Below are 14469 nucleotides of genomic sequence, written 5' to 3' on the forward strand. Positions count from 1 at the left end.
TCTGAACTCTTTGGGTAATTTGTCCTTGAGAATTTATTTTTAGTGGGATAAAAGCTTTGTAGATGTGGAAAATCTGCTGGATCCCAGGTCATGGTCTGAAGAGATGAGTAACAGTGGACAAAAAAGAAAAAAAAAAAAGATAGCTTTGAAAATAGTGTGTAAAATTCAAGAGAGAAAAGAATATCTGTGAGCAGTGGTATGAAAGGAGACCTGAGATGTGGAGAGAAAAGCACATGTGGTTTCACAGCAGACCTTTTTATTGGAGTTAGGGATGCTGTGGTCATTTTAAATGAATACTGTGTTTTTAGAAATTTATGGCCTAAATAGGGTAATGATCTGAAGAGCAACTCTGTGTACAACTTGGGTAAATCACTTCAAGATAACAGAGGTCAGAGATTGTTATTCATAAAGCTTTGAAGGTCAGGTCACTTGAAATGGACATCACTTGTCACTCTGATCTGACAGCAACCTCTCAGAGCCAATTCCTGCACTTGGCCCCAGAGTCCAGGACCTTGTGGTGCATAGGTGATGTGAGAAGTCCCTCTTGTCATACATATCAACATTCTTGAGACTGGCTTGCAGTGATCCCAAAGGGATGTTCTGGAATGCTCTTCTGCAGATTTCTGGCTGAGGTCCAAACAAAATTTTGGACCAGAGATACCAGGATTTTTCTTATGGAAAGAATGTGTAGGTGTTTTGAGCATATTTGTAAAGAGCCCTTAATGCCACTGTGTAATAACAGGACTGTGTGGAGTAGACTTGCAGGCTGCATGTGTGTGGTTCCAGACCAGAGATTTCCCTCTGACCAACACAGATGTTCCACTGGTCTTCTCTGTCTTTGACAGTCTGAATGTCAATTGACGTGTCTTTAGGGTAAAAGATTCACAAAAATTGTTTCAGACCTCTGCTAAAGTAACCTGTGGATCACATTTTTCCAGGATGTAGGCTGTGTATAAAGAAGAACACAAAATGTGTGTAGTATTTTTGATGTGATTCTGGTTTGTACAAATGGAACTCTAATTTATTCCTGCGGAAGTGATATTAACCTCTATGCAGAGCTAAGGCGAAAGAAATTTGGAGAGATATGTTTCAGAATAGGTTAAAAATACCATGGAAGGAAGCTTCTGGTGAAGTTCTTAAATAAGATCAGGCTTTTTTTTTTCTTGGTGAACACACACTTGAGCTTTTTATTACTCTCTGATCACACCATTCTGGCAAGGCAGTTTGCCAGACCATCCCAGCTTCTCAAGAACATGGAAAATGCAAGAAATGGTAGCTGCGCATTAGCTTACCTTTGCCCTCATACATTTATGATGTTACATGACGCAGAAGGGACTGGGAATGGAGAAAAGGAGAAGAGGATGTGGTCTGTGTGACTATTAGATGGCTAGATGGTAGTTGTACAGGAACCCCCAGCTGAAGCTGGTTTTCCTGGTGAAGAGCACTGTGGGTTGTTAGCATTGCCAGGCTGTTGTTTAGTGCTCCACTCACTGAGTTCATTACACCTTTGCCTTGAAAGGTCTTGGAAAAAAAAAAAGTGTTTGCAAGAGGTGAAACATTCTGACTTTGCAAAATGAGGACTGCTCCTCTAGGTGAAATAAACAACTTTTGAAAAGGAAGCGTTTTTCAAGCAAAGTAATCAAATTCTCTCGTGCTGTACTGACTTTGCTATCTGGTTAGGTGAGCACACTCACTGATGGCTATTCTTGACAGAGATAGCTGTTACTGGGTTACACATCTAGTGCCTACTTCAACTTACAGCTGTGGCTTCTGGATTTTGATGGGTTTCTTTCTGTACTAATGGTCATGATCTATGAAATCTTGTTTCTGGAAAAGATGGCAAGAAAATGTTTGCTAGGCAGGAGGTCCAGCCCTGTTTCTAAAGCAACCTGCCCTCTGACAGAGCTGAAGGTATCTCTTGTGTTTTAATCAGCATGTGTGAGAAGGGGATGGGGGCATCTACTGTTAGCTATGCCCTGGCAAAGAGTTTTATCCATTAGAGATGAATGCTAGAAGTCACTGAAATGAGAATGTTTTGAGGAAAACTGAGTTTTGCAAACATATTTTCAAGCACATACTATGTGCTTTAGTACAGAGCAGAGCTGTGGCATCTCCCATAGAAGTCAGCAACAGCCTGGCTTCTTCAGCACTAGAGCAACTGGAACACTCAGGATTTTACTAGTTGGTTTCTGTCTTGCCCCAGACACAATTCACCAGAAGAACCTCCAATTCTTTGTTTCACATTTCTTGAATTCATAATTGTTCCGGTTTGATGAGATCTGCTGAAAACGTCAGACATTAATTCAGCAAACCTTTTGTATGTGTAAACTCCTCCTGCTTCTTATGCAAATCCATTATCTTCCATGTAGGACATGCATGCATAGGGGCTGTGGTTAGGAAAATGATACTTGTTTTTACTAAACAAACTTTTGAAAGGGTCAAAGCTTTTCTTAAAAACAGTCTTCCTTCTTTCCCATGTGGTGCTGATACTTCTTCTATGATCTACTGGCAACTTCTTTCTGCCTTCTAAGGCTACAGTGCCACTGAAATAATAGTAAACTTAGAATAAAATTAATAGAGATTTTTGGTGCAGTGTTTTAATCTCTCTCTACCCTCTTTTTTAAAGTCGTAGTAGAAAGTCATACCTAGATTACAATTAATTTTAAGTCTTATTTGGCATTGTGACATTTCCACTGTGTATTCCTTTCCAGACTTACTTGATTTTTAATTATACACTCTAATGTTCCAGTGCATAATTATATACATTACTTTTATAATTTTTTTCCCCTGTGGGTCTGCTTTGACAACACAGTTGCTTGACTGGGGCAGGAGGAATATGATTTTTCAACCTTTCCTGACTTCACCTTTAGGATAAGCACTGCTGCAAACTTAAACACTGATATATCATTTGAAGATATGTGTCTTTTGCAACAGTTTTCAATGGCCATGTACAAAGGGTCTACACCCTCTTCATAGGCAAAGAGTCACATGAAGATGAACAGTCTTTCTGAAAACTCTGTGATCAAGCATTATATTTTATTATGCATCCGGACATTATTGAAAGCTACCATTATTGAAAGGTTGATCCCAGACCAAAGACAGCCCTGTCCAGATCAGTAACACCTCCACTTCAAACCTTTCAAAGCTGCAGACTCTTTTTAGTTTGACTTCTCCCTTGGAACTGAGAGAATTACCAGATTTAAGGCAGTGTAAAACTTGGTGCTTAAAATGCAACTACACCTAAACGTTTTGCACTCATTTCCAGTCTGGTTTTAGGGCTGCTTTACCTGCTTTGGCAGGACCATCCCACCAAGCTGTGGGCCCAAGCTCATGTGGGCAGCTGGAAGCAGCTCTGAGGCACTGTCCCACACCCACAGTGACTATTAGCTGAAGCTTTACATTTACAGAGGCTAGCTTGTGGAGTGATGTATTTCTCCCAGAAGACTTTTCTTTCATTCTTACCCTGGGTACATACTTCCTAGTATGTAGGGATTTGTTTGGGTTGTTTCTAAAAGGATTTAATTTGGGTATTTCTGAAAGTGTGTCAGTAGTTCATTAAAGGGGACAGGGAACTGCTCCCTTCTTGGCAGTAACACTTGTGCAGTATAGGCAGAATTCTCTTTTAAAGGCCACAAAATATATTCCTGATGCCAAAATTAGCTTTCCCATCCTGCTCCTGAACAGAAGTTACATGTAGCCGAACAGTCTTGACAGGTACCAATGATCATTAAAAGAGGGAAAAAAGGCTTTAATTTTCTTTTGTTCATATGAATTTCTCTAGCATTAACAATTCATTTGGCAATGAAAACCCAACAATAATCAGTAGAAGTTATCACATGGGCTCTGACACCCATTCCAAAAATCTTGGGTTTTTTCTTTCTTCTTTTCCTGTAAGCAAAGTTTTAACATGACCAGATGTGTGAATTCAGTTGTTCAGTCACTGTGTTTCCCCTCCTTCTCCCTTTCAAAATTCCTTGCTGTTAATCTTTTCCTACTATGGAATTTTCTGCTTTTTTTCAGTGAATCTAGCACAAATAAGAGGAAATAAAGTGGTCTTTCCAATGACTTTTCTTGATCGACTTGGAAACTAAATATCACCATCACAAATGTTTCTTTTGTGAAGTGGTTCTTCATTCCCTATCCAGCAGTTTACCCAAATGTTACATCTGTGTAGGGAAGGAGGGAAGCTGATTCCTCTGTGATGTTTGATGTATTTTTGGTGGCTTTAGAAGACCTGCCTGCATTTTGGCTGTATCTGCCAAGCTGGCCAGTCCAAACGCAGCATTGATCTTACAACAAAACCTTCCCTTTCATCTCTGCTTCCTGCCCAAACCCAAGTAATGGCCTGGGGAGGAGAGAGAGGCAGGGCAGACTCTGAATTAAATACTGCTCTCCTTTCGTGTCTGTAAGTCCCTAGTAAGACTGTCTGTGGCAATGATTCACTAGTAGCTGCGTCCTACATTATTAAATGTTTTACTTATTTCTAGAAAATGTGAAATGCAGATGTTCTTCATTCTCTGCATCAGAGTTTCTTCTTGGTTTAGTGTGAGAACCCCCTGCATTGTACAAGGGCAAAGTCACACTTCTCTGAAGAATATATCTGATCGTAAGAAGAGGTTTGCAGGAGGTGGGAGGGCAAGTGGCTCTATTTTTCCATTGCTTAAACCGAAAAAGAGGAACAAAGACTGTGTGGTTTTGTGTTGTAAGTGGCGGCAGTGTTCAGCTTTTGCAGTACCCCTTGGGGACTTTTTAAAAACGGATAAGCAGAAGTGATGCTACTGTTCTCTTAAAATTTGGTCAGCTGCTCCTGGCTGCTTTACTGCACAACTGAAATGAGCACCTCTGGTGCTGAGGGATCTGTGCACTTGGCTTCTCCTGAGGTAGAAAGAACCCGTGATGAAGGTGCCAGGGACTGGCACTGGGGAAGGACCCTTGCTGCCTTACTACTGCTCCACTGGGAAATGTGAGGGCTTGGGTGTTCCCCAAATCGTGTGGCCAGGAGGGGTCTGTCAGCCATACACAGGCAGCCTGGAGAGGTACCTGTGGCACAGGTGGAACCATAGCCCTGGACTGGGAATGTCCCATCACCAGTCTCACAAGAAAGATAAAAACTGATGGCTACCTAGCACAGGGTTTCTTTTTCTTTTTTCTTACCTCCTCTTAAACTTTTGGACAGAATACATCAGCTTTATTACTCTGAGTTTAGAAACTATCACTCCAGTTTATTTTCTTTTTTTTCTCCTTTTTCTGAAAGAGAAAATGGTTTTCTTCAGGAAAAAAAGAAGGTAGCCTGGAAAAAAATCATCCCCTGTGCATAATTTGAGGATATTAATTCTCTTTAATTTGGTTTGGAAATAAATTTGGGCTGCTGAAATGCAGATTATATTTACTTGTGATACTATCTGAGACCTGGCTGTTGCCAAACACTACTCATGTATGAACATGTTACAGAAGAAAATAAAGTTGTTTCCCCTATCTTAGTAATTGTTTCCTGATTGTCCAGGCCTATACTGGGTAAATAGAAGGTTGTTGCATTTCTTTAACTCTCTCTGCTCTGTTGCTTTATCAGTAGCTGCTTCATCAGAACACCTGTATCCTAAGTAATGAATTCCTTCTATTTAGTATGTAGAAAATAAACTAGTTAATAATTTAGCAAAGCGGACTTTGTAATAGAAATCTTAGGAACATTTTATTCATGATTTTGTTTCAGGAAATGTCTTTCATATGTATCTAATCCTGCCAGCTGTTAATCACCCAAATAATTCCTTGAGAACTGCAACTGTAAGCAGAGTTTTACAGGACTGGATCTGTGCATAGGTTTTCCATGGCAATCCCCCCTTTCCTGGCTTCCATCTAAAAATTGTTCCAAAGACACCAATAATGAATAAATGGATGTGGCTTTGCTGATACCTTTGAAGAAAGAGGGGTCAGGGCCACTAATGGAGCTGTGTGGTATTGAAATATGAAAACAGTCATTCTTTTGGTTACAGATTGCAGAAGGGATGGCATACATAGAAAGAAAAAATTATATCCATAGAGATTTGAGAGCAGCAAATGTTCTGGTTTCGGACTTACTGATGTGCAAAATTGCTGATTTTGGACTAGCAAGAGTCATCGAGGACAATGAATACACAGCAAGGGAAGGTATGTATTTTTATTTTTGTCTTTAAAACTTCAGCCTCTGGGAGGCAGTGAGGCTGTATCTAACAGAAATATGGTCACCAAGGACAGAACGTGCCATAACAGCTTCCTAGGGGCAGCATTCTAATGCCAACAACTTCTAAAATAAATAAACAAGTAACCTTTCTGTGCTGCCCAGGCTTTTTGATGAGTTTACCTTAAATAAATTCGAAAGACAAAGACAACTGAGAGTACTTCACTGCACACGGTTTTTTCTGAACTGAAAAAATTAATTTCACAGCCACAGCTTCCCTCTCGCAGAATTAAAGGCCAAGAAACTGTGATCTTATATTCTCTTAACATCCTTAAGTGCCATATGCGCCTCCTTTCACTTAGGCAAAGGAAAGAGCCCTAGCAGGTGTGGTTGCTGATAACAAGAAAAGCTTCAGCAGGACTGGTTACCTTTGGAAGCTCTTTTAGGAACTGCAGCATTAATTTGCATGTTCAGCAGCATTGTAGGGATGCTGGAAGGTTGGGTCACATCCCTGCTCAGCACACAGATGGGAGGTAACAGGGTCTGGACTGGCAAGAGGAAAAACAAGCTATGAAAGATATATGTCTGGGTTTTGCCATGAGTGCTTTGCTAATGTTGTCAAGGATACTTTCAAGAACTGCATTGTCAATTGAAAAGTTTTTATTTATGCTTCCATGCACAGATTGCATAAGGGTAACTTCTCAGAGCTGGTTTGTTAGCTGGCTTTCCCCTTCTCCTTTTAAAACACTACCTCAGGTTTTCACACAGTCTTGGTGGAAACTGTGGTAATGTAGGGCGAGAGGGGAAGGACTAAAGTATGAGGAAGAAAGAGAACAACACGCTACAGTTGAGATTAAAGGAAGATGAGCTATTCAGCAGTCACTGAGTTATAGTGACTCAATAGATCAGAGGGAAGGGTCTAATTAAGCAGTTTTCAGAGGTACAGACCCATATCTGTGGGTTTTAGCTACCTCTGGACATTGTATATTGATTAAATTAACTTTTCACGTTATAGATTTTTTATTTCAGGTTTCTTTGATGTGTTTTCTGCTATCAGAAAAGTTTCCTAGCTCACCTGGTATTTTGTGCCAGAATGTTAGAGCAGGCTAAAAAGGGCTTAGAGACACTCTGCTTGTATTACTCCTCATTGTCAAAAGAATTAATGTAGTATTGCCAACAAAGGCTGCCTGAATGGTTTTATTTAACTGAAAGGAGTTTGCTTTTATATGGCAATTTCTGGAATCAGTTAGTTAGATATGAAAGACAGTAATTTAAGATATGGCTTTTTAGGGTATGTCTTGCTACTGCTTTTGCATCTATGGCTGAATGTGAAATGGATTAAAGTGACTGTTTGAGACTGTATTTTTTTTTTTTAGGTGCAAAATTCCCTATTAAATGGACAGCCCCAGAGGCAATTAACTATGGATCTTTCACAATTAAATCTGATGTGTGGTCATTTGGGATTCTTTTGTATGAAATTGTTACATATGGAAAGATTCCTTATCCAGGTATGGACCTGTGTTTTCACTCTCTATTTACACTTTGGTGCTAAAAAGCAAAGAAAATACTCAGGGAAAGAGCTGATATCTGATAGTAGTGACACCAATGAATGGAAAAATTTCTTAGGGGTAATCTTACTGCTTTGAAAACTTAGTCACTGTACATGTAAACCACATACTTCTCCAGGGTAAATTTTAGCAAACAGGGTATCTAGTAATTTTTGTATATTCTAAAGGTGTTACAACTGCAGCAAATGCAGATCCTGCATTTATGGGATCCTTGCTTTGTGGACAGAAGCACAGTCCCATAGTGAGGATGCAGTGCTGCAAGATCTAACAGTGCTGTGTAAGCTGCTGAGGATTTTAATAACCTAATATGTGAAGATACTAAAAAATCATGTTTTCACAAGCAAGTAGGCTGTAATAATTTGTCAGTACTAGGCAGTCTAAACAAGTATGAAAGCAGACCCTAAAGCAGTGTTGATGTATCACTAGGAATATTTACTCTTTGCTGTTCCATACAGCCAGGTAGAAGGCCACAGAGGTGTGCAAATCAAATGTAGCTGCATTAAGTAGCTGTGAGATGGTTATGTGCTTCACGTTCCATTTTTCATTGTTAAACGCAATATATATTAGTGTTTCCAGCACACATGAAACGCGGTTTTATGCACATGAAATTGTTACATCTCAAGCATAGATGATTAATTCTGGGCAGCAGACTGCATTCATTTAAGTTTACTGAGGTTATGGAAAATTGACCTAAATTCCCTTCTCTTGTGGGCAAATGGGGAAAGTACAGCACGTTCACCTGTACTGCACATCTCACAGGTAGAGTAACTTCTGAAAACTCCTGTTCCTGTTTGGATCCTGACAAGAAAGGGAGACCAGGTATTTCTTTCAAGAAAAGCTTTCCCAATGCTTCCAGTGCAGCAGCTCTTGCTGTTGAAAGTGAAAACATTTTCACCACTTCATGAGCAGCTGGAGTTCTGCATCCTAAACTACCAGAGATGGTCAAGAGGCAGATTCATTTCCCTAAAATGACAGTAGGCTGAACACCTCTGGGCACAGGCAGATGGCACCTCCTGCAAGACTCAGGCAGCAGAAAAGGGGTGATGGCAGCCAGATTTACACTGCTATGGAAGGACATAGTGACTTTCCATACAAGAGGTAGTGCGAAACCAGACATTCTCATGGCACGGTAAAGTTCTAGGGCAGGAAAACACTTAAGCTCAAGGCTTAGCCCCCTTAAACTTCAAGAGGTGATAGAGCTGTTTGCACAGCTGGGTGCTCTGGGTCAGCTTGTACGTGAGGGCTGTGAAATATTCGACTGCACAGCAGGTCCTCCCAAAGCTCTTCTTAAACAGTGCACATGTCCCAAGGAAGGATCAGATGGGAGCTGAGTGCAGCCAAGGGATGTGTTGTATTTCCCTCAGTCAAGATTCCTTGTTTTCCCCATCAGCACTTGCCTGTGTGTACAGAGAGTTGCCTGCACTGGGCTGGGCTCACAGGGTTATTTTGGGATGCTTTGAAAATTGCCCTTCTCTGAGCAAACCTGCAAGCCCACCTGGAAAGCAGCACTACGGAAATACAAAACCCAATCGAATACTGAATTCTGCAGCTAAGTCTGCTCTCACTTTACCTTCATAAGCCATATCATGGTTTTATTTTAAGAACAAAGTCAATCTGTACAGCAGATGTAGTACTGCTGCACTACTGTGGGAAAATCTCTCTTCTAGGGAAAGACTGGGCAATATAATTTTTTAAATGTGGGAGCATTTTTATGAGTAGCATAAATACTCCATACACTGTGGATTCATTTGTCGACCAGCAGTTAGAAACAGAAGGCTCTTGACTGTATATTAGAGTATTTTAATAGTTTGCAGGTACTGCCTGCATTAAAATGGAAGACAGATATATATATATTTTAAATAGAAGTATAAATTCAAATAGCCTGTTAGACTGAAATTTGATACTGAAAATCAGAATCACAGCAAAATAAATGGGTGACCAATCTACTTTACATGAAGAGATGTGACAGATTTGGGCAAATTAGCCCAGCACGGCAATAGTAATCTGGTGATGGGTTGTAACCAGCAGCCACTGGAGAAAACAGCAAATTGATTTTTCAGTTCTTAATGGGAATGCTTCAAAATACTATTTTCAGTTATTAACCAGCTCTAGCAATCAGAGTATTCAACAGAGAGCTGTATATGAAACAGTTTGAGTTGAAACTGGCAAGTAGTTAATAACCTGTAGGCAACTTGGTAGGAAGCATTTCTAGGCAAAAAACTTGGAGCTTCTGTGATCTTTGTTCTTAAATTCCAATAGCTGTTTCTCTTCCTGAGAAACTCAAAGCCATTAGTGGAACTACAGTTTCAGGAACTACCTCTGAAATATGAAACAAGTCTCTGATGCTCTGGGCACATAAGCTGAATTGGTTGTTAAAACCTGATTTATGGGTGATTACATAGTATGTCAATACTGGCAACATCCATACTTGCATTTCAGAATGTAACAATCAGTCCTGCAGACAACAAATCTAAGCACAATCCTATAAAGTACTTAAACCAAAAAGATCATCCCCATTCTGCACAGAAGCCCAGTAGCAATAGTCCTCATGTAGCAGCTCAGTTAACAAAGATTTTGCACAGCAGGAATAACTTTTTTATTGCATACATTATATACAATCCATTTATTTAAACTCAAGCAGTCAGATCACTGTTCTGTATAAAATGCTTTATTGACTTTCTTCCTGTATTTAATTTGTCTCTATATAGCAGTAATTCCTTATGCTGTGACAACATGGTCTTCCACTACTTCAAAATACCTCTTTTCTCCACATGGGCAGTACTAGTTCAGGAAAACTTCCCTTCTTCTCCTTCCAAAGAGGAACTGAAAATACAAAAGATGTGCCCAAAGTAAGCACTTCGATCCAGACTCAGATTACATGGCTGAGGGTATTTTTGGAATAGCTTCAAGCCAACAGGCTTGAGCTCAAGTCAACTATATGAACTATGGTCACCTTGAATAATCCAAGAAGTTATACTGGATAAAGTTGTCATTTGGTTGTAATTCAAATGTGTCCTTACCTGCCAAGTGGCTTAAACTGTAGCCATAGCAGTCAGATAATGCATACAAAGGTCTGCACAGTCTGCAGCCACAGAGCTGCACAAGGGTTCAGGGGAGCACCACATCTCTGTCTCCACTGCTGACCTTGCTCAGAGGAGGACCCATCCTGCCTCCTCTCAGGCAAGCAGAGCTGCTCTCCCTGCACCTCTGGGGAGCTGAGGTGTGTGTGTGCAGGACACTCCTGCAAGGACCTGACCAGAGGCTGAATGGCCTGAGAAAAGCATGAGGAACTGTAGCCTTGGGCAGAACTGCCCCACATGGAGCATTTAGCCTGAGGAGTGGCCAGTGGCTGTGGGGTTTGGGATACCCTTCTCAAAAGGGAAAGCCTGCTCTGGTGGAAGCAAATCTCTAAAAAATCTGAAGCACAGGTGCTTCCTGCATGCCTAGCCATCAGAACAACCAGCAGTCACTGAGTACAGGAAACAGAATCTGTGTCCAGAGAAGGTAACGCCACCTCGGGGTTGCATTAGATTTGCAAAGGAAGGGACAAGCCCAAACGCAGGTTTCTGGATAGGAAGTGGTAAGCCTAAAAAGCTAAAGCTGGCCCTAGCATAGCTGACCTTCTGAGAGTAGGTTTTGAAATTGTTCTGTGAACCAGTCTCTCAAGGGCTTGATGAAGGGGGGGAGGGGAGACAGGAAATAAAAAAAGGGAGGAGGAGGATGGAGTCCAGGGCAGGACTCCTTCATGTGACATTGGCTGACATGTGAGACTCAGGATGCACTGCTGGTAGTTACAGTTCTTAACCTCTAAAAGAAAACCATATCAAAGAAATAAAACAAAGCTCAGCACAGCTGGCAAGATGGTTGTGCATCTGGGACAACAGGACAAGAAGGGAAATTGCCTGTTACAAGTAATGATTTCATGACTGACTATCAGTATCTTGCAATCAGAATCACTTACACAAAAGCTGACATAGAAGACAACCTGAATTTTTTGGGCAGGCTGACTGGCAGCATGGTCATGCAGGGAGGCAGCTCTCCCTCTCAGGGTGGGTGGGTCTCCAGCAAGCAGAGCAGCAGCTCTGCAGCTAGAGACAAAGGCTAGTGCCAGGGTGAGCTTTTGCTGGGGTTCTCAACACCACTGGAAGCACAATAAATGGGGGCAGGACTGGTCAGAAGAACAGAACAGAGATGGTTCTATGGACAGGAATCGTGATTTCTCCCACAGTCTTGTTAGACTTGGCACTACAGAGGTTGAGATGCTTAACTGGGGGCATGGAAATCCTCCCACCAGGATTTTCAGAGCAAGTCCCTCATTGCTGGTGCAGATCTCACTCTTGTTTATTGAACTCATGCTCAGAGCTGCCTTTAATAACAAAGGTCATGTAGTAGTGGGTGAAGATGTTTAGAGTGAAGTAAGTAAAAAAAAAGGAAAAATAACTTTTCTAGAAATTGAGATGATTTGATGAAATCTTTTTTTTTTTTTGAAGGTATGAGCAACTCCGATGTGATGGTTGCTCTTCAGCGTGGGTACCGAATGCCACGCATGGAAACCTGCCCAGCTGAGCTTTATGATATCATGAAAACATGCTGGAAAGACAAAGCAGAAGAAAGGCCAACCTTTGATTATCTACAGAGTGTGCTTGATGACTTCTACACAGCAACAGAAGGGCAGTATCAACAGCAGCCCTAGAACAAAGAACACTTTTTCTATTGCCATAGATCATTGGCACAGACTATTCTGGACAGACTGCTCAAACCAGTTACTTCATGAATTCAGATGTCTTAACTGAGTGTGGAAGCTGAAATGCTGAAGGATAATTCTGCAGAGAAATAATGTTTTTATTTGGTTAAAACTGTTCCTCTAAAGCTTCAAGTTGTCTGTAAATGCTCTGTGTTTTGCATCTGTAGAAACACCCCAAAGCAAACAGGCCTCTTGGGATGGGGAAGGAGAAGGAAGGAAAGCAATCATGCCCTGGTAGAGCTTGACAGTGCCTTCTTAGGATCTAACTTAAGCAATATATTACAAGGAGACCTTGATAAAAGGCTTGAGTGGATGCATGAACAGCTGTTTGCAAAAGAAAGTCACAAAGGAGAACTTACAGATTTAAGACATGGTGACATTCTTAAATCATATTTTTTGAAATACAGCATGTTGGAAAAATTATTTTTATATCCTTGTTATTTCACATTAGTATCAGGCATACTGTCACCTCTTGTAAGACTTCCTAAACAGTGTCAAGGTTTCCTTTGAGGAAGAGTTACATATGTAATTCTTTACACTGAAAAAAGTTCTGTTTTACTGCTGTAAAACCCTAAATTTAAAATAATTTTCAAAGCATTGCAAAACCATCACAGATGCAGAAGTGATGCAAGATGAACACACAACTACAGATGTGGCAGCACACGTTGCTCTGTGTTCAACCTTCAGCTTCCCACAAGGCTAAAGTCATCATCTGAAGTCCATGGAAAAGCACAGGATTTTGAAGGAAGTAAATACTTTCATGGCAGTCACTGAAACTCTTACCAGTGAAAATATTTTAATCTTCATTTTTAATCCTCTGTGATTATTCAAGAATATTCCTTATATTTTTGCTGCTTTAATCAACTAACCTCAAATCTGTTTTAAGGCTAAAACTAGCTCTAGCACTATCAAAAAGAATTTGTGGAAACATGCAATAGGATATCAAGTTATATTGCAGTGACACTGTAATTTGTTGCTCAGTATTACAAATCTAATTCTTAAAGTGAATGCAATTTCCTAAGCTCTATACACCGAATTGTTTTATCAAATTACTTACCAAAACAGATGAGCTAGGGCAATTGCAATGCAACCACAGCATAGATTACTTTTTTTTCCAAAGTGACACTGGTTCTTACAACTGAAACCCAGTACACAACTTTGCCATCCTTCAGCCCAATTATTTAGGCAAATGGTACTTTCCAGAAGCTTAAAAACCTTTCTGATAAAGCTTCAGTGTGCCTGCAGTTGAAGTTCAGCAGCAGCAGTATTCATTGCTTTTCTTTTCCAGTGGCTTCCTTCAGTCAAACTGTGCAGTTTAAACAGACTATCAGTTAAATATGTAAATAGTTTGTATTGTATGGTGATTTTTAATTTTAATAAACACTTAATCTGAAGCAAGTTGCATGGTAGTAATTTGAGATAAAACAAGTGGCTGATGTTCTATCCAGTAGTAGCTTCATGTGGAACAAGGGAATCTCTGATCATCACCACTACTAGGATTAATGGATTCTACTTTCCTTACACTTCTTCACCTTCGAGAAACTGAAAAGGACCAAACCAACTATTTTTGCATCCTTCTTGTGGCTTCTTCTTGTCCTGGGGGGCACGAAGTGAAGAACCAGTCCTCTGCTATGCTATAAAACAGCTTCTCAAAAGCCTTTAATGTAATAGCTACACAGTCCTTTTGCAACTCTTGAGAAAACATTAACAGTTCAGTATTGGCCAGTCAAACTAAAATGAAGCCTTTAGTGAACAAGACTGGGAAAAAAAAAGAAAAAAGGAAAAAAAAAGGCGGGGGGGAACTAAAAAGCTCAGGATAATGTAACTTTGTCTTTCAAACAATTTCCTGTAGCCAGCTACAGAGCTCTGGGAAGTAGGAGAGAGCAAAGAAAGAGCAGTTGCTCACGGAATAAGAGGTATAGTTAGTGTTACATAAAGTTGCTAGACAGGCTGCCAAGGTATAGCACGAACTAGTTTGAAATGGTATGATGGAAATTTTCCAG

The 14469-nt window shown here is 40.5% G+C and overlaps 1 protein-coding gene across 5 annotated transcripts in view; it reads left to right on the top strand.

Moving 5' to 3' along the window:
• LYN (LYN proto-oncogene, Src family tyrosine kinase) overlaps positions 1-13860 on the top strand; it is a 49325-nt gene extending 35465 nt beyond the window's left edge. For all 5 annotated transcript variants that reach the window (XM_085052860.1, XM_085052863.1, XM_085052861.1 and 2 more), the window contains exons 11-13: positions 5991-6144; positions 7531-7662; positions 12213-13860. In XM_085052860.1, coding sequence (XP_084908986.1) covers positions 5991-6144; positions 7531-7662; positions 12213-12415 — 489 coding nt within the window. In that variant the 3' untranslated portion in view covers positions 12416-13860. The remainder of the gene's footprint in view (positions 1-5990; positions 6145-7530; positions 7663-12212) is intronic.
• The last annotated feature ends 609 nt before the right edge of the window (positions 13861-14469 follow it).

The sequence above is a fragment of the Lichenostomus cassidix genome, chromosome 2, assembly GCF_008360975.1.
Source record: "Lichenostomus cassidix isolate B80296 chromosome 2, HeHo_3.0, whole genome shotgun sequence".
NCBI classification, from domain to species: Eukaryota; Metazoa; Chordata; class Aves; order Passeriformes; family Meliphagidae; genus Lichenostomus; species Lichenostomus cassidix.